Raw genomic sequence first — 20,812 nt, 5'->3', positions numbered from 1 at the left:
GAAACATTATCTCATAAAATCCCTAAGATCTTTGTCATTTTATCTCAAGAATAACAATATTTTTGCAAAAAGACTTTTCTTCTTTGGTTTTCTGTCAGTCAGTCTTATGACATAAGATTAACTTCCCATTACTGACTCCAAACTAGGAAAGCCAAATACTAATGTTTTCAAACAAAGGCAGTACTCACATCCTGGTCCTCTGAGATATCTCAACTTACCTCATCTCCCTTCAAAACTTCTGCGCCATCAAACTCCCGGGTCTGGCTTGTCTTCACAGATGCCTCTCTCTCTAGGCTGGCTAACTTCTCCTTTGCCTCCTGAAGTTCCTCAGCTTTGGCTTCTTTTTTACGAGAAATGATGGAGGCCTAATTGGTCATTAAATATGAAAGTAAAAGAAAAAAAAGAGACCAAGTTTGTTGGTCTGATAGAACCTGATGGAACCACTGAGACTATGGCCCCTAGCTGCCCTTCAGGTCTGAAATTGAACCCACTCCTGTGGCTTCCAGCCAAACAAAAGGCAGGCATATGAGCTGAACATTTACATTAGGTAGATACACTCTTTGGAGAGAACAGTCATGGGAGAATAGATGGGCTGTGTATGCACAGGGAGACAGCTCAGGGGGCAGGTGTGCATGGGAGGGAAGGACACAGGGAAGAAATAACTATCAGGAGGAAGTGGGAGGGGAGCTGTTGCATTCTTGTAAATTGTCAGTGTCATAAGACAAAGTGTATGTGAACTGCTGTATGGAAAGTGAATTTGCTCTGTAGACTTTCACCCAAATCACAATCTTTGGTTTTCTTCATTCTTCTTTGCTCTGGATGAAGAGAGACCCATCATTGCATCTAGATGGACGCTTGAATGCTTTCAAGATCCCAGTTGCTACTTGACAAAGTAGGATATAGAACAGTGTTTTGTGTAGTGTGTTATGCCAATTGAGCTTGCTGTCCCCTGTGACTATGGTCCCAAGCCCAGAGGTCCAATTATTCACTCCCTCTCGGTAGCTGGCTGTGGCCAAGAAGTGACTACAACCTTGCCCCTTGTTAGGTCTACTATACACCTGGGAATTCTTACAGAATAGAGCAATATACTTGTAGAATCATTGTCTGCCAACCCTATACATGGTCTTGGATACACTCCCCCCTGCACAGACGTACCTAATAGTTTAGCCTGTCCACCCATCTATCCACCCATATACCTATGTTTGCCTTCACTGTCAATGCAGTATTGTATGTGCAAAAGGGTTCACCTTTGTTATCTGTACCTCCTGTGCACCTCTCTATGTCTTCCTCTTCCTGAAGGCCACCATATTGATCACTCACATTTGGTACATTGCCCTTCTCTTCACCGAAATCATTACTTGTCTCTACCTATCTAACAGTGTAGTTAAACTGTTTTTGTTAAGTTAAATAGTACAAATATTTTCTTCACGTAAATTTGACAGGAGAAAGGGAATCTCTAGTGTAAATTCTAAACAATTCTATTGTCCTTTAAGACTCTTCAGTTTTAAAAAGACAGTTGATGAGAGAATGTGTCTACCAAAGTATTCCTGGTAAGAAATAAAGAAGGAACAACGCAATATCAAAATGTTATAGGAATTGATGGCGTACTTTTTTAACCTGCTAAAATAAATGTAAACTTCAGCCTCCAAGCCAGATTCTTACTTAACAGAGAAACACGAGGGCATTTCCCACTAAAGGCAGGAACGAGGAACAGGATGCCCTCTACCTCCATTATTAGTTTAATATTGTATTGAAGGAATACCATTTGTAAAAATGCCACCAGAGTCATCTCACCTCCTCTAACTTCATGAGGAAGAGGACAGAACTACCATCCACATCAGCCCAAGGCTGATTCTTACGAGGCAGAGGGTCAGATACACCTTCTTGGTAATGTTTTTACTAATTCTAACACTAGCCATCTTTTCCAGTGGCACTCTTTACTCTGCTGGGTTCGATAACTTGCTATAATGACGATACTCATCATTATGGTGCTTATTAGGGAAGAAACAGGTTATAATGCAGGACTGGGATTGACCCAAGATACAGTTCTTTGATCATTACAGCCTCTTCTTAGCTGCGCCTGTAGACAGGCTTCTCACTGGCCCTCAGCCTCTCAGCCCCTCAACCTGCACTCTGCCCTACGTGGACAAGTATTAGAAAGCTCTTTAGCTCTGCTAATAATAGCCCCAGGACACGCCACTCAGGCAATAAGCCTCAGCCCAGAGGTGTTCAGCTTTCAACTCCATAGGTTGACAAGCTTAGTTCTGTGGACAAAGGTCTGGAGGCACCCTACACTGCCAGGAATCACCTGCCCAAAGGTGCTTAGCTGTTTTGTTCTGTGAGTCAGCAAACTCACTGTCACCACCTTGCTCTGTGGGCTGGGACGCTCACTGCGCTGTCTCGTGCTGGTCTCCTGGATGCACTGCCTGCCACTGCTATTTCTCTGACGGTGCTCATTGCTGTCCTGTGCCATTTCCGGCATTATAGTTCTTTTGCTCTGTCTTCTGGATCTAGGAGGTTCTCAGTGCAAAGACCCTAAAAAGGATGCACTTTACTCCCAGCTCTTCTTAACGGTAGTGAAGTGCCCCCTTCTGCTCTAAGACTGCCTTTCTTTTAAGCCCAGCAAATGACAAAACTAACTCCATCACTGGGGTTCCAACACCTTATCTGCATTATCAGCAAGCTGACCAATCCCCTTGATGGGCCACAAGCACCTTATTTGCATAGTCCCACCCAATCATTTGGTGGGAGTTACAAGATCATATTAAAGCAATCTATCACACCATACCACTAGACAAGAGAAAGCAATTAAAAGACTATGAATTTAAAAGGAAAAATGGGAATTTTCAGATTATACAAGTATACATCTAAAAAACTAAAAGAACCAATAAAAACTGCAATAAAAATCAATAGTTTTCACAGAAGAACAAAATCAGTTGCAAGATACAAGGAAAGAAAATATCTCATTTATACAAGTAAAAAGGAAAACAAAATATGCATGCATAAATATCATAAGAAAAGTTCCAAGTTTTTATGAGGAAAAGTATTAAATATTCCTAAAAGACACAAGGTAAACTTGAACAAACAGAAAGATAAAGCATGTTCTTAGATAGGAAGATTCAACACCATAAAAATGTAAAGTTCTGAATTCATTGATAAATGTAATGCAACTCCAATAGTTTTAAACTAAACTAAAAACCTAAAGGGAGTCACTATGACTCAAAATCAACTTGATGGCAATGGATTTGGTTGTTTTTGGTTCAAGGTAAGCTATGGAATCTCTGGGTGGAGCGAATGGTTAAGCACCTGATTTCTAGCCAATGGTTCGTGGTTTAAACCCACCCAGAGGTACCTTGGAGACAGGTGAGACAAGCTGCTTCTGAAGGCTTGTAGCCTTGAGAACTCTATGGAGCAGTTCCACTCTGTCACACATGGTGACAAGGTAACAAGCCAAAACAAACCCACTGCTACTGAGTCGATTCTGACTCAGGGTTTCCAATTTTTATGGAAGTAGATTGCCTCATCTTCCTCCCGTAGAGTAGCTGGTGGGTTTGAACTACTAACCTTCTGGTTAGCAGCCAAATGCCTTACCTGCTGGACCACCAGAGCTCCCTTACAACAAAGTAAACTTTCACTTTAAAAACGAAATTCCACACTCAGATATAAACACAAACATCTTTATCACCAGAGTTGGCAGTAACTAAGGAAACTAAGCATTATCAGATGTATTGCATTTCAAACTTGAACATAGGTCTTTTGTGGCTTTTCTACAAATTCTTTACTATAATCTGGAGATTAGCAATGACAGAGAGCCTTTATTTGTTATACTTCCTTCTCTCTTTTAAGGCTATAGATAACACATCAGTAAGATCATAGATCTAAATACATGGGCTGAAGTCATAGTCCTACCTGTTGGCGATAGAGTGAGAGTTTGCCTTCAATTGGCTCACTCCTCATCATTTTCTTTTCAATTAGCTGGTTTATTTCTGTGTTTATTTCATTTATCTAAAACAGTATGAAAGTGAAAAATGTTAATACCCTGCCAATGCTTATACAAACTAAATGACATCTGGCCAAGGCCAAACTCTGAATTTAGAGTTTTTAATCGAGCTTGTTGTTACGACTACTTTTAGAAACAATTTATATTTTGCATAAAATACTTACATGTCTGGAACTCATGAGCCCAGCCAAGAGTAGACAGGGATAACATCTAAAACCCCTTCCTGTTCCAATGAATTATTATTTTACATTGTCATTTATCGTGGTCACTCAGCTAATCCTTTACAAAATGTAATAAAATAAAACTGCCTAAAGCCAAAAGAAACATTCAGGCTTTGACAAATAATAATTTTAAAAATTACATGGCTTTCAGCATAACTATCCTTTAAAAGACTAGGGTTCTCTTTTACAAGACATAATTCCATGACATTAAATTCAAGCCAAATCTGACTTAGGCAAATATTTTCTTTTTTAAAAAATAAAAATAAAAGCCATTGATACTGAGTTGATTACAACTCACAGCAACCTAGCAACCATGTAGGACAAAGCAGAACTGCCCCATAGGTTTCCAAGGCTATAATCTTTACGGAAGTGGACTGCCACATCTTTCTCCCATGGAGTAGCTGGTGGGTTCAAACTGCTGACCTTTCAGTTAGCAACTGAGTGCTTAACCACTGTGCCACCAGAGCTCCTAATTTCTCTAAGTAAATTAAGAGTAAAATGGTCAGGATTATGTATTTAATTGTAGTGGCTATTAAGTACATATTAAGCACATTAAAGAACTGGGAAGTCAAAACCTTTCAATCAATTTTCAAACTATTTAACAAATATATATGTTAGATTACGGCTTTAATTCCAGGAAACAAAAATGTTATGACACCAGATTTCAGTGAACGTTACAACAAAGTTTAGTAATTCTGTTGTTGTTGTTGTTATGTGCCGTCGAGTCGGCCCCGACTCATAGCGACCCCTCCTTGGGTTTCCGAGGCAGTATCACTACGGAAGTAGGATTGCCCAACCTTCCTTCCGAGGAGTGCCTGGTGTGGGTTTGAACCGCCAGCCTTCTGGTTAGCAGTCAAGTGCTTTAGCCACTATGCTACCAGAGCTCCTTTAGTAATTCTAAAGTGGGTATAAAAGGCTAATAAAAAAAAAAAGATAAAAGCTTTAAACACAAAATTGCTCTATTATTATTTTTGAAAAACATTAATATTTAAAATATTTTTAAATTTGCCATTTAAATGATTAAAATACAGATATTTAACCTATGAATCAATTCATATGCATTAATTTACATGTCCGAGTTACTCAGTTTCCTCATCAGCTGACTATTAGGCGTTTACCAACTCATAAAGAGAGCTGTCACTCTTGCACAAGTTAGAGTCAAAAGTGGGCCACTATAGAAGGCAGTTCATGTAGTTTTCACAGGACTGGGGATTAAATAAAACTGGGAGTATAAAAAGCAGATGACTGCCACTTACCTTAGATTCAAGTTCAAGAAGGTCAGAATGGCCCATAGCCGGCTCTGAAACCACTTTTTGTAAAAAATGCAATTCTTTTTTCTTGTTCTCTAATTCTTTAGGAAATTTTTCAGATACCATGTATGAATTAAACTTTATCTCCTCCTCCAGCCTTTTCATTAAGCCTTTAAAAATAAATTCAATGAATATTCAGCCAAAGAGAGTAGGGTATCATGATTTTCTCTACATCTGTTTTGAATATAATAAATAAGGCATATCTGTTTAAAGCATTCCATACAATATTTAGAATAGTACAGCAAATAAAAGACAGGCCAATGAAATCTTTTGATGGTAGTCAGAACAATAAAGAAGCAAATTAAGTAATTTCTATGGAAGAATATTTAAATAATTGTAGGAAAAAGTGATAGGATTTTTCAAAATTATAATATAATTCTTTAGTACCCCACAATATGCAAAAATAACATTTGCAGGGCAGATATAGGTTTGGGTCATAATTTGCCTTCTAATTATTCAAGAAATCCATGAGATAAATGACAACACTCAAATGAAATCAAACCGAGGCTCTCTCTCACAGAAGAAAGTAATCATTTATTTTTCTAAATAATATTTCTGATACAATTTATGTTCCTAGTCAGAAACCTCATAAATGGTAATACATTATAATCTGTGAGATTCAAGCTTGAGAAAATATTACTAAAGCTACAAGTTAAAACTTGAAAAAGAGAAACTACCTGCATTCACAAATGTCACAGGCTTTCCTTGTTGTAGCAGTTTTGATTTCATAAACTCTTAGTTTACAGCTAAGTGGCAACTTACATTTTTAAGATTTAATAGTTTTCTGATTTTGGCAAAGTGCACCTAGTTACACACACACACAGAATTTCAGTGAATAATGGTTTTGTTATAAATTCCCAGCCTAAAGTGCTTTACAAAGTTTATTTCAGATCTTTCCATTACCCTTTTACAAATTCTAGTTTGACTTTTAAAACACTGGGTTTCCGGTTTAAGTAATCTACACACGTAAACTGCATAATAAATCTGGTCCAAAACTTTAAAATTATTTTTAGTTCTTTGTGCTAACCATATATTAACTATGTAAAAACCTACAAGTTTTTCACTCATCTCTTCAACTCCTTCCTTTTTTCTCAGAATCCGGAGGGAAGGAAAGTAGTGACTCATGGTACTATTAGGCAGTGATTCGATGTGGCTCCAATTCAATCTACTTCCTGCCTTCTTTGGCTATTAGATTGTAAGCTTCTGAATCTCCAAGTTCTTAAACATGCCACACATCACCAGAAATGCACAAAATCAAAGCCTAAAATGCCCTTAAAGATTTTAAATTACCAAATACTATTTTTTCTATAAAAAGGAAAGCTCTCAACTTTGGAAAATGCTAACTTACAGTGATCAAAAGCTTGTCAGTCAGTGGTTGCCTGAGGATGGTTGGGGGACAGAGTGGGGCAGGTATGAAAAATTACACAAGGACACAAGACACATTTGGAGTGGTGGCTCTGTTCACTATTGTGAGTAGTGATGGCTTTCCCAATGCACACCTTCATCAAACCTTATCACTGGTACACTTGAAGTATGTGTACTTTATTGTATGTCAATTTCATCACAATAAAGCTGTTTAAAAAATCATAAAAAGAGTTCCCATCAAATTTTAAAACTCTTCTCCTAAAGAATTTAACTTATATTTTTTGTTTCTTTGTAAAAAAAAAAAAAATCTTTCCCCATTTTGTGTCGTTTTTAGAAACCCTGGTGAAATTAACTGTAGGATCATTAAGATCACAACACACTTATTAATTAAAAACCCTCTAAAAACATCTCATCGATCCTACCATCACTGAGTGGCTTCTTTCATGTATGTGTACATCATAAGGATGGATTAACCCCAGTAATGGTTTAGACTATCCTGATTTCAGATGGTTGCCATTCTGTTAAAAATACATTTCATGTTCTTTAAGTAGAAATACACTTTTTATAAGCCATTTTTTTGTCATTAAAAAAATAGACACACCTTATTAAACCAAATAACCTGCATCAATTAAACACCTATTTAATATACCTTTCCTCAGCTGCTGAACACAATCCTTCTTACTGTTTCCCACTTCCTAGAAAGATGTCAACTCATTCACTCTCTTGTCCCTACTGCCTTGTCCAGCCACAAAATACACATATCACACACCTAATCTCTTATTTTTATCAGTATTTCCAGTCATTTCTTCTTAGTTACTTCTCCTGCTACCTGCAGGAAACATTATTTTCTTCTTATTCAGGATTATCTCTACCCTCCCACTCCAACTCCTTAAATAGCTCTTCATTCTTCCCTCAAAAGAACATTCACTGAATGTCTGCTGTATATAATTTAGTGTGATAGGGCCTGGAAAAGGAGCTCTGGTAGCCCAGTGCCTAAGGCATTTGACTGCTAACCAGAAGGTTGGCAGTTCAAACCCACCAGCTGCTCTGCAGAAGGAAGATAGGGCAATCTACTTCCATAAAGATTTATTGCCTTGGAAACCCAAAGGGGGTCACTTTGAGTCAGAATCAACTTGATGGCAGTGGGTTTGATTAGGTGGTTTAGGGCCTGGAAATACAAAGACCAGCAATGACTTGGTGGATACTTTCAATAAAGTTTAGTAGAGTTTAGTTTAGCAGAGTCAGATAATGCCAAGATTAACAGACTGTGATAAGTATTAATTGTAGAACATTCCATGCAAGGCATAGAGTACAACGGGAGCACACAGGAGGAGTTGTCAATTCTCATCTTTTCTTCCAGAATCTTCAAATCTCCAGCCTCTTTCCTCCAGCCTGTAAACACCACCACCACTACCTCCTTCCATCTAGACATAGTACTGATCTCATTTACATGCACCTTCCTCACAAAGACAAGCAGTCAAAAGCAGCCTACACATTCATCTCCACTTCTTCAGGCATCATTTGCTCCTCGGCCCACTGTGCCTTTGCACGGAATGCCCTTCCACTTCTTCTCCACCTTTCCAACCGGAACTCAACTCCAGTGCTAGTTGTGCAGGAAGCCATCTGACTGGGCATCTGTCTGGGGCCTCTGCTCTGTTCTCGCGGAATCCTGTGATGAGACCCAGCGGTGCAGTTATCACACTGCACTGTTAACTGTCCACCTCATGACAGCCCTCTATCACTGATCACTTTAACAGAAATGTGTTTGCTTTTGATTCCCAGTGCTTAGCACAGTACCTGGCGTGCAGATACCAATAAATAAGTGGACCACTGACTTTGGGTCAGTTCTACTACTACTGAACAGTACAATTGGTGGTATTGTTTAACAGCATCTATTTTCCACACAATATTTACATTAATTTTTAAGCCAATACCCTAAGAGATGTCAAAACAGAATAACCTTATTTGTTCACTTTATTACTAAATAAATGATTATGTATTTCCTGGCTCAAAGAATTTTTAATTAGGCTAGAAGTGAAAGCCAAAGCAAAATGAAGTCTATCAATTCAAATAAAAAGTGCAATGTTTCTAATACTATAAATATCCTTGGATATTCTGTTTAGTTACCAGAGTTAAAATATTAAAAACAAAACAAAACAAAAAACCAGTTGTGGTCTAGTCCGTTCTGATTGGTGGCAACTTTGTGTCAGAGCAGAACTGTACTCCATGGTTGGTGTGATTTTTTCCCACGTGTACAAGTCAGTGACAGTGACTACACTCTGAGTTGTGCCACCATTCTCATCCTCCTTTGCTGCTGTTCCTCCCTCATGAGCATAAACTCACTGCCCTCTAAGGTTCCTATCTAGTCTTTTGAGTTGCTATCATCAATTTGATGCTGCATAGATGGTTTTTAAAAGAGAATAATGCTCAAAGCAGACCTTTTTTTTTTTTTTTTTTACAGGCATGTAGTAAAACATTTGTTTTATTGTGCTTTACAGATAGTGAATTTTTACAAATTGAAGGTTTGTGGCAACCTTCTGGTGAGCAAGTCAACAGAGGCACCATTTTTCCAAAAGCATGTGCTCACGTTGTGCCTTTATACCACATTTTGGCCATTCTCACAGTAACCTTTTCATAATGTTACTGCACACTTAAGAGACTACAGGATGTTTACCAAAGACACATGGAAACAATTAGTTCAAGGGACTGGTACACCATGCGATCCTCAGGCTTTATGACTATGAGACCAGAAGAACCAGATGGTGCCTGGCTACCACTGTCAACCACTCAGAGGGGGATCTCTATAGGAGATCCTGGATAGAGAGGGAGAACAATGTGGAACAAAATTCAAAACTAAAAAAAAAAACGGACCAGATTTGCTGGTCTGATAGAGCCTGGTGGAACCACTGAGACTATGGCCCCTAGTTGCCCTTTAGGTCTGGAATTGAACCCACTCCTGTGGCTTCCAGCCAAACAAAAGACAGGCATATGAGCTGAACATTTACAATAGGCAGATACACTCCTTGGAGAGATCAATCATGAAAGAATAGAAGGGCTGTGTATGCACAGGGAGACAGCTCAGGGGGCAGGAGGACATAGAGGGATGGACACAGGGAAGAAGTAACTATGGGGAGGGAGTGGGAGGGGAACTATTGCACTGTGATAAATTGTAGTCAATGTCATGATACAAAGTGTATGTGAGCTGCTGTATGGAAAGTGAATTTACTCTGTAAACTTTCACCCGAATCACAATAAAAATTTTTTTAAAAAAGAGACTACAGGATATTGTAAACATAACTTTTATATACACTGGGAAATTAGAAAATTTGTGTGACCCATTTTATCGTGATATTTGCTTTACTGCCATGGTCTGGAACCAAACCTGCAATATCTTCGATGTACGCCTATAGTTAAGTTAAACTCTTGATCAGTTTTAAGATTTCAGAGGGTATTTTTGGCTTATGGTTTAAAGATTAATCTTATGGCAATAGTTTCAGGGGTTTATCTATCCTTCATGGCTCCAGAAAGTCTAGAGCCCATGAGAATTTGAGTTCTGTTCTGTGCTTTTCCCCTCTTTTAATCAGGATTTTTTTTTTATGGAATCTTTGATCAAAATGTTCAGTAATGACAGTCAGGCACCCTCTGGTTCTTCACAGGGCTTTCAGCGGCACACTTTTTGGAAGCAGACTGCCTGGTTCTCCTTGTGAGGCACCTCTGGGGGGACTTGAACCCGCACTTTTCAGTGAGCAACTGAGATGCATGGTGAAGATGTGCCCCACACAATGGAGCACAGCACTGCCTTCTTAAATGTGTGTTAAATATACCCTATTTCCTTGATTCTAAGATGCCATTAATAATAAGACTAAATTACAAACCAATAAAATTACAAATACCCTGCTAAATGTACATACAAATTTTAAGATTTATCCCAATTGCAAAATAATTGTAATGGAGAAAATATGTGTCCAAAATCAAGGAAATACTGTATGATCTCTTTTAACAGCTTTGAAATGTACTTTACATGCCATAAAATTCATCCATTTAAAGTGTACGATTCAACAGTTTGATTGTATTTAGTTGTGCAACTACTGCTGCTGTCGTCAGCTGCTGTGGAGTCGATGCTGACTCCTGGTGACCCCATGCGCAATCACTGCCATATTCTAATTTTCGAACATTTCCTCATCCCCAAAAGAAACCCTGTCCCCATTAGCAGTCATTCCCACTTCCTTCACCCCACTTCCTTCTCGCCCTCTTCCTTAGGCCACCACTGATCCGACTCCTGTTCCTGCAGATATGCCTATTCTGGATATCATACAATACGAGGGTCCTCTGTGACTGGCCTCTTTCACTTCCATAATGTTTTTGAGGTTCCTCCATGTTGCAGCATGTATGAGGATTTAATTCCTTTTGAATGCCTGAAGAATATTCCACTGTATGTATATCCATACTGTCTCTAGTTTATCCATTCATCAGTTGAGGGACATCTAGGTTGTTTCCACTTTTTGCTTATTGGGAATAATACAATAACACTACAAACATACAAGTTTTTGTATGGACAAATGTTTTCATTTCTCCTGGGTAAAATACTTAGGAATGGAATTGCTGGATCAAATGTTTAACATTTTGAGGAACTGCCAGACTGTTTTCAAACAGCGACACCATTTTATATTCCCACCAGCAATATATGATGGTTCCAGTTTCTCCACATTCTCGCCAGCGCTTGCAATTGCCTGTCCTTATCATTCTATTATATCTTACAGTATAGTATTTCATGGAATACTACAGAAAGATAAACTAACTAACTCTCTCAGTGGGATATTTACATTGTAGTATTTCTCCAATATAAACGAGAGCTTTGCAGTACTCTTCCAGTTTACGTGGTCTCCCATCTGATCAGCAAAAACACTTTTACAACGCCGAGGATGGGTTTGTTGGTAAAATCTGCAACATTAAAACAGTTTATCCTCTGTGTAAAGCTGCTGTGTGAAGAGAGCCATGAATGGCCACATCATTAGTACTGCTATTTCACAAACCAAAATACAGAAAACATTCCATTTTAAGAGTCCAGGGTTTTATTCATTTTCCTTATAACCCTGCCTCTAAAGCAATGATTCACTTTTTTCCATCTATTTTTCACAACTTCCATCCTAAGTACTTTATACACTCACACACCAGAGGGCCTCCTCCACTGTGGTTATTATCATCTTCACCCTCTGGCTAAAAAGCTGGACAGGAATTTAAAATCTCTAGGTGAAAACCCAAGGATGGCTTCATTAGGACACTCATTCACTAGCTAGGGAACAGTGTTCCAAATTGTGATATCACTTGACTCTAATTAATTTCCATTAATTGACTGCTTTCAGGAAGACTCATGATTTAAACTTACATAACACAATCAAAGAAAGCTCGTCTCTCCCAATCACCTGTATCACTTACTTTCTGGCTTTGCATCTGCTGCTGCATGGCGCATACTCTTCAGCTGGTTTTCTACTCTTTGCAGTCTCTGCACTGCATGAAACAGCTTTAAAATACAGTTAGACCCGTTACTTTGTTAGTCTACTGAAACCTACCACTCACACAGGCAAGCAATGAAATATACGTAATTCTTGTGATAAAAAAGAAAAAGAACTAAAAATAAACATATATTTTGTTCAACCCAAAATATAATTGGCTCTTTCAATACCATTTCATGTAAAAACATTTTTTTAAAAAAATCTTTCAGAAATTTTTTCTTTAGTTATTTGTCTAATTTGGTGATCAAAAGAAAATACTTGTTAAAGAAACATATGCACAGGGTTTTCTTATTATGTAACGTGATTTTAATCAAAGGACTATTAACACCCACATAAACGATGTCTCAATCATGAAGCATGAATCGAGGAAAACTGGAAGTTGTCAAAAATAAAATGCAACAGTTGAAAATCAATATCCTAGGCATTAGTGAGCTGAAATGGACTGATATTGGCCATTTTGAATCAGACCATTATATGGTCTGCTATGCTGGGAATGACAAATTGAATTAAGAACAGTGTCACATTTAATGACAAAAAGAACATTTCAAGGTCTATCGTGAAGTACAATCCTGTCAGGGATATCCAAATACCTACAAGGATGATTAGTTAATATGATTATCATTCAAATTTAAGCACCAACCACTAATGCCACAGATGAAGAAATTGAAGATTTTTACCAACTTCTTAAGTCTGATATTAACTAAACATACAATCAAGAAACATTAATAATTACTTGTAACTGGAATGTGAAAACTGGAAACAAAGAAGAATTGGTAGCTGGAAAACATGGCCACGGTGATAAAAATGACATCAGAGAACATGTAAGAATTTTGCAAGACCAATGATCTATTCACTGGAAATACCTTTTTTTCAACAATATAAATGGTCACTATACACATGGACCTCATCAGATGTGATACAGAGGAATCAGATCAACTACATCTGTGGAAAGAGGCAACAGAGAAACTCAGTATCAGTCAGAACACAGCCAGGGGCTGACAGAGGAACAGGTCATCAGTTGCTCATATGCAAGGTCAAGCTGAAACTGTAGAAAATGAAAGCAGGTCCATGAGAGCTGAACTACAAGCCAAGAGTTTATCCCACCTGAATTCAGAGACCATCTCAAGAACAGGTTTGATGCAGGTGAATAGTAACACCAGGGAGACACACACTCCCTACAACAACCAACTACATGTGATCAAAATGGCAGCATTTGCAGGAAGGCAGGAAGGAAAGAGAAGAGCCAATGGAAACAATAAGCACAGGGAGGAGGTGGGAAGAGTGCTGTCACACTGTGGGGATTGCAGTCAATGTCATAAATCAAAACATGTATGAATCATGGAACAGAAAACCAATTCGCTTTGTAAAGTTTCACTCAAATCACAATAGAAAGTTTTGTTTTGCTTTAAAAAATAGGTTTTATATACTGAACACTAATGACTGAAGATGAGACAAGTTGCAAGAAGACATACATGAAGAAAGCAAATGGTCATTAAAAGACAGGAAAGAAAGAAAAGACCAGATGAATGTCAGAAGAGACTCTGAAACTTGATCTTGAACACAGCACAGCTAAAGCAAATGGGAGAAATGATGATATAAAAGAGCTGAATAGAAGATTACAAAGGGTGGCTTGAGAAGACAAAGTAAAGTACAATAAAAAGTGCAAAGGTCTGGAGTTACAAACCAAAAGGGGAAGAACACGCTCGGTATTTCTCAAGCTGAAAGAACCAAAGAAAAAACTCAAGCCTCAAGTTGCAATACTGAAGGATTTTACTGGCAAAATATTGAATGATGTAAGAAGGAAGCATCAAAAGAAGATGAAAGGAACATACAGTCACTGTACCAAAAAGAACAGGTCAACGTTCAGCCATTTCAGTAAGTAGCATACGATCAAGAATTAACGGTACTGAAGAAGGAAGTCCAAGCTGCACTGAAGGCATTTGAGAAAAACAAGGTTCCAAAAATTGATGGAACACCAATTGAGATCTTTCAACAAATGGATACAATACTGGAAGTGCTCACTTGTCTATGCCAAGAAATCTGGAAGGCAGTTACCTTGACAACTGATTGGAAGAGATCCATATTTGTGCCCATTTCAAAGAAAGGGTGATCCCACAGAATGCTGAAATTGTTGAACAATGTTATTATCACATACAAGTAAATTTTGCTGAAGAGAATTCTAAAATGGTTACAGCAGTACATAGACAGCAACGGCCAGAAATTCAAGCTAGATTCAGAAGAGGACAAGGAACAAGGGGTATCACTGCTGCTGTCAGATGGATCTTGGGTGAAATCACAGAATACCAGAAAGATATTTACCTGTGTTTTATTGACTATGCAAAGGCATCCAACTACGTGGCTGATTAACAAATTATGGATAAACAATGCAAAGAACGGGAATTCCAAAACACTTCAATGTACTCATGCGGAAACTGCACAATGAAGTGGCAAAGGAATACTGTATGGCTTCAAATCAGGAAAGGTGTGATCACTATACTTATTCAATCTGTGTGCTGAGCTAATAATCTAACAGGCTGGACTATATGAAGAACGTGGCACCAGGACTAAAGGAAGACTTACTAACAACCTTAACCTGAGATATGCAGATGACACAATCTGGCTTGCTGAAAGCAAAGAGGACTTGAAGCACTTAGTGATGAAGATCAAAGACTACAGCCTTCAGTATAGCTTGCACCTCAACATAAAGAAAATAAAAGTCCTCACAACTGGAGAAATGATTGAAGTTGTCAAGGATTTCATTTTACTTGGATCCATAATCAATGCCCATGGAAGAAGCAGTCAAGAAATCAAATGACAAACTGCACTGGGCAAATCTGGTGCAAAAGACCTCTTTGAAGTGTTTGAAAGCAAAGATGTCACCTTGTGAACTAAGGTGCAACTGACCCAAGTTACAGTATTTTCAATTGCCTCATATGCATGTAAGAGCTGGACAATGTATAGGGAAGATTGAAGAATAAATTATGCCTTTGAATGATGGTGTTGGCAAAGAATACTGAATATACCAGGTACTGCCAGAGGAATGAACAAATCTGTCTTGGAAGAAGTACAGCCAAAATACTCCTTAGAAGTCAGGATGGCAAGACTTTATCTCAGGTACTTTGGACATGTTATCAGGAGTGACAAGCCCCTAGAGAAGGACATCATGTTTGGTAAAGCAGAAAGTAAGTGGAAAAAAAAGAAAACCCTCAACGTGATGGATTGAGACAATGGCTGCAATGATGGGCTCAAATACAGTAATGAGTGTGAGGATAGTGCAGGATCTGGCGGTGTTTTGTTCTGTTGTACACAGGGTTGCTATGAATTGGAACTGACTGTAAGGCACCTAACAACAACACAAAAAACTGGAAACTGATGCTAAGTAACCATTCAGAGCGTGGACAAAGCAACAATGCTGCAGTGAAACCATTATGATGCCAGGTCAAGCTCCAAAAAAACCAGACATCTAAACTATAATTTAAAGGAAATGGAGATTTGAAATGTATTTTGAATGTGTAAGTGTACCCGGATTTTTAGTCAGATTTTAAGTAAGAAAAGTAATACTTTCTGGCCAAATTATGTTTTCTATAAGGCAAAGTCTAAAAATGTGGAGTATGTGTGAATTTTAGCCTTTTAATGATTTGATTACTTGCCACTGTAGCAAAGGTTAGGGCATACTGTGATTAGTGGAAGGAGCCCTGGTGGTCCAACAGTTAAAGCACTTGACTGCTAACCAAAAGGTCAGAGGTTCAAACCCACCAGCTGCTCCAAGAAAGAACGATGTGGCAGTCTGCTTTCATAGACTGTAGCCTCGGAAATAGCCTGGAGCAGTTCTAGTTTGTCCTTTAGAGTCACTATGAGTTGGGATTGACTCCATGACAGTGGGTTTGGGTTTCTGGTGATTAATGGAATCAAAACGATATTCTCAATACCTTAGAGTATCAGGAAGCCCGTAAGAGATTCTAGGAGTTTTATCACCACCTTAATCTTACTGCTCAACATTATAGTGAATCTTGGGACAAATCATTATAATACATTACAGTAATGTTGGGACAATATGAGCTGAGCAAAGGCCAAAAGATAGTTTGTAAACAGAGACAGAGGACAGAACCCAAAAGGTGGTACTGTTGCTGTTGGTGTCACAAAAAACTTTTAATTTTAAAAGAGCATTTTACCATGTTAACAAAGTAAATGGAAACATGAACTTATGTAATACTGAAATTTTTTTTTCTTTACATTTGAATGAGGAACTATTTCTTTCATCATGAGAATATAAATTTTTTATGTGGATACCTGATTCTTTTGTTCCTGCCTCTGCTGTGCAAGAAATTCCTCTCTCTCTTTTTCCACTCGAAGCTGCCTTGCTATTTGAAGCATTCGTTGATGATTCTGTACTGTCTCCACCTACAGTAAGGGAATAAGCAGTACATGGTACTGTCAGGTCTGAAAAAGAAACAGCATGTCAGTCATGTGACTCAGACATCCACGTCTCATCTCCTTTGGGTAAACAGTACTCCCTAGAGATGACAGGAAACCTCTAGACTCCAGTCCTTGAAAGTTTTGGGCTACTGCCTGGAGAGATTCCCTTTCTGTCAATGTCATTTGAGTCCATCTTCAGATGGACACCATGCCTGGCTTAATCTTTATTTGCATTCCTAAATCTTTGCAAGTCCTTGGGGGTTGGGGCCAAAGTCTTAACAGTGTTCCTTTTTGCCTTACCCTTTTCTTCAAACGTTCAACTCTCTTAATGAGCTGATCCTTTTCTTCCTCCATTGCACTGATATCCTAAGAGATGGCAAAGAGGACATTATAAGACAAAGTATTCTCAGTGTGTAGAATGCAGATAAGGTTTTGCATGAGCATGCAGGCACCACTTTCCTCACTTCTAACTACAGCATTGAGGAACAAAAGTCCTCTTGGATGAAGGGCATTTCTATTTCCCCCAGGATTCTTTAGATAGAGTAATGTATCTGGCAGCTTGGTGTTCATCTAAAAAAGTAACTAAAGCAGGTTCTAACACAGCAAGGTAAAGCCGTCAGCCAGTACATTTTGCTCTGATTCCAAATATGGCTACATGATTTTTCAAAAAAATCTTCCATCATGGAAAGGATGCAGGTCTAAATACACGAACAACAGCTGCTGACATCCCATCTGCTCTTTTAAAAACCAAACCATATATTCTGCCAATTTTCTATTAAAATTATTTTCATGGCTATGGTGTTTCTAAGACATAAATGTGCACCTAGTTTTGCCAATTAACCATTTCCCTTCCTAAAAAGAAAGACTTTAAAAATAAACTACCTTCCTTCTAATTAGCACTATAACATTTTTTTAAATGAAAAAAAACCTTAAAAAAAAAAAAAACACCAATAGTCTGACTCTCACAGTAATACTAAAAGTGACCTATACTTAATAGTCAGCATTGATAGATGGGAAGATGGGTGTGCTTACTCATTACTGGGGGAACTGCAACTGAATAGTAACATCAAAAGTCTTAAAAATGTATATACCATCTGACCCAGTAATTCCACCTCTAAGAACTTGTCCTAATAAAATACTCATGAAATGGCACAGACTTCTCTATAAGGATTTTCATCGTAGTGCTAATTATATCTAAAATTTGGAAATGACCCAGAAGTCTGAGGATTATTAAATAAATTATGTTACATAAATGACAATGAAAGTCATTAAACATTATGAAGAACAATGTTTAATGCCATGGGGAAATGTCATGATATGACACTAGTCAAGAGAAGCACATTAGAGCATTTATATATAGTACGATACCAAAAAAAGATTTAAATATATTCACCAACATGTCAATAGTGGTTATCTCTTCAGCATGGGATTCTGAGTGAACTATTTTCTATTTCTTGTTTAATCATATTTTTTAAACTTTCCACAAGTATTAAGTTCAGCACTACTTTGGTAATAATGACTGGAATAAAAATAAAGACTTTATGTTCTTCTCTCATTTTTGGTTTACTCGTGGTGACATAACAGAGGAATGAAAGACAGGCATCTATCATTCTTCTTCCACACTACATTACAAATGTCTGCTTATAAGCCTTTAGCCACAACTAGAGCTGAGTTTGGAGCTTTGGTAGCACGATGCTTAAGGCATCTGACTGCTAACCAGAAGGCTGGTAGTTCAAATCCACCAGCCACTCTGTGGAAGCAAGACTAGGCAATCTACTTCTGCAAAAATTTACTGCCTCAAAAACCCAACAGGCGTTGCTATGAGTCAGAATCAACTTGGTGGCAGTGGATTTTTTGTGTTTTTTTTTTAAAAAAGAGCTGAGTTCACCTTCCATTTGCAGTATATTAAAAAAGCTCTTACCATGAGAGCCAGTGTGCCAAGTACTGCAACAGGCACTGGGAATACAGTGGTGGACCAGATATACAGACATGGTCCTTGACCTCATGGTGCTTAAAGGTGGTCAGGAAGACAGATATTAAAGTAACTTTAAGTGTAATGAGTGTCATATAACAGTAAGAACTGGTTGACTTAATCTATTCAAGGGATCAGGGAAGACCTCCCTGAGGAAGCCACTCCTGATTACTGACTGAAAAGATAAATAGGACACAAATACCTCAGGAATTCCAAAAAACACAAAATCCATGCAAGTTAGTATCAGCAAGTGTTTGGGGAGATGAGAACTTTCACATAAACCTGGTGGGAACGTAAAAATGTTTTTGGCGAACATTTAAGGAACATGCATCAAAAGTCCCAATAATTTTATGTGATTTAATGAGCAAATCCATTTTTGGAAATTTATTCTAAGAAAATAATCACAAAAATACAAAAATAATTACAGGAAAAATAATTAGAGAATTATCTGTAATAGCAAAAACTGAAAACAAAAATGAATAAACCATACCATGGAATATTATTTAGAAATTAAAAATCATACTGAAGAAAAATGATGGGATTATATTCACAATGTAATGACTAAAAAAGCAATATACAAGTAATTACGTACAGTGTAGTCCTAATTTTTTTTTAAGGAGTGTAAAAGGCTTATTATCTGTGAAAGATAAGACACTAGTGGACAGGATAATCCTGAAAGAGTGATATGACAGTCTCCAACACTCCAATGGGATGCTCTGGAGCAAATGGGATATAGTCCCAATTTTGTGTGTGTGTTTTACACACATATACATATGCACAAAAAGAAAGCCTGAAAGAATAGACACTAAAATGTTAAAAATTGGATGATTTTCTTTGTTTTGTTCTGTATTTTCTATAATATATAGCTACAAGGATATATACATACATATACATATATACACATACATACGTATATTAAAAAACTCACTGCCATCGAATCAATTCCGACTCATAGCAACCTCCATTGGGTTTCCAAGGCTGTAAATATTTACAAAAGCAGACTGCCTCATCTTTCTTCTGAGGAGCAGCTGGTGGGTTTGAACCAACAACCTTTTAGTTAGCATCCAAATGCCTTAACCACGATACCACCAGAGCTCCTTAAGTACATATGTAAGTATATATATCTAAGGAATATATATGCACACACACATCCAGATATAAAAGAACTCTGGTAGCATAGTGATAAGGCATTTGGCTGCTAACCAGAAGTTCGGCAGCTCAAACCCACCAGCTGCTCCAATGGGGGAAGATAAAGCAGTCTGCTCCCATCAAGATTTACAGCCTTGGAAACTGAATGGGAGTCACTATGAGTCAGAATGGACTTAACAGCAGTGGATCTGGCTACAGATATGTACTTACATGTATATACGTATATACACATGTATATACTCACATATACATATATGCATGCATATGTATACATGTATATATATGTATAAAAAACCAAACTCACTGCCATTGAGTTGATTCCAACTCACAGCAACCCCCATTGGGTTTCCAAGGCAGTAAATCTTTACAGAAGTAGATTATAAGCCCCACCTTCCTTTCATGGAATGGCTGCTGGGTTTGAACCGCCAGCCACCTTAGGCACTGCACCACAAGAGCTCCTTATAGATATATATGGATATACATGTATATACATGTATATATACATACACACACATATAAAACATATATTCATGTGTATGTATATGTGTTACATATACATATAAAACCAAATCCACTGCCATCAGGTCAATTCTGACTCATAGTGACCCCCATTCAGTTTCCAAGGCTGTAAATCTTTACGGAAGCAGAGTGCCTCATCTTCCTCCTACAGAGCATATATATGTACACACATACACATGTACATATACATACATACACACACGTGTGTATATGTACACACACACACACACATACATTAAACTCACTGCCAAGTCATATCCAACTCACAGCAACCCCTCCATGGGTTTCCGAGGCAGTATTACTATGGAAGTAGATTGCCCAACCTTCCTTCCGAGGAGGGGCTGGTG

General features: G+C 38.0%; 1 protein-coding gene across 1 annotated transcript in view; it reads right to left on the bottom strand.

The window, feature by feature from the left end:
- IFT81 (intraflagellar transport 81) overlaps positions 1 to 20,812 on the bottom strand; it is an 83,832-nt gene that overhangs the window by 59,233 nt on the left and 3,787 nt on the right. The window contains exons 5-10 of the mRNA XM_007938260.2: positions 17,126 to 17,191; positions 16,700 to 16,810; positions 12,333 to 12,417; positions 5,478 to 5,641; positions 3,910 to 4,005; positions 219 to 365 (exon numbers count right to left, since the gene is read on the bottom strand). Coding sequence (XP_007936451.2) covers positions 219 to 365; positions 3,910 to 4,005; positions 5,478 to 5,641; positions 12,333 to 12,417; positions 16,700 to 16,810; positions 17,126 to 17,191 — 669 coding nt within the window. The remainder of the gene's footprint in view (positions 1 to 218; positions 366 to 3,909; positions 4,006 to 5,477; positions 5,642 to 12,332; positions 12,418 to 16,699; positions 16,811 to 17,125; positions 17,192 to 20,812) is intronic.

This window comes from Orycteropus afer, unplaced genomic scaffold, assembly GCF_000298275.1.
Source record: "Orycteropus afer afer isolate SDZICR_OR568_19922 unplaced genomic scaffold, OryAfe1.0 scaffold00048, whole genome shotgun sequence".
Classification (NCBI taxonomy): domain Eukaryota; kingdom Metazoa; phylum Chordata; class Mammalia; order Tubulidentata; family Orycteropodidae; genus Orycteropus; species Orycteropus afer.
Note: the sequence above shows the minus strand (reverse complement) of the source record. Positions and strands in the feature narration are given on the sequence as shown.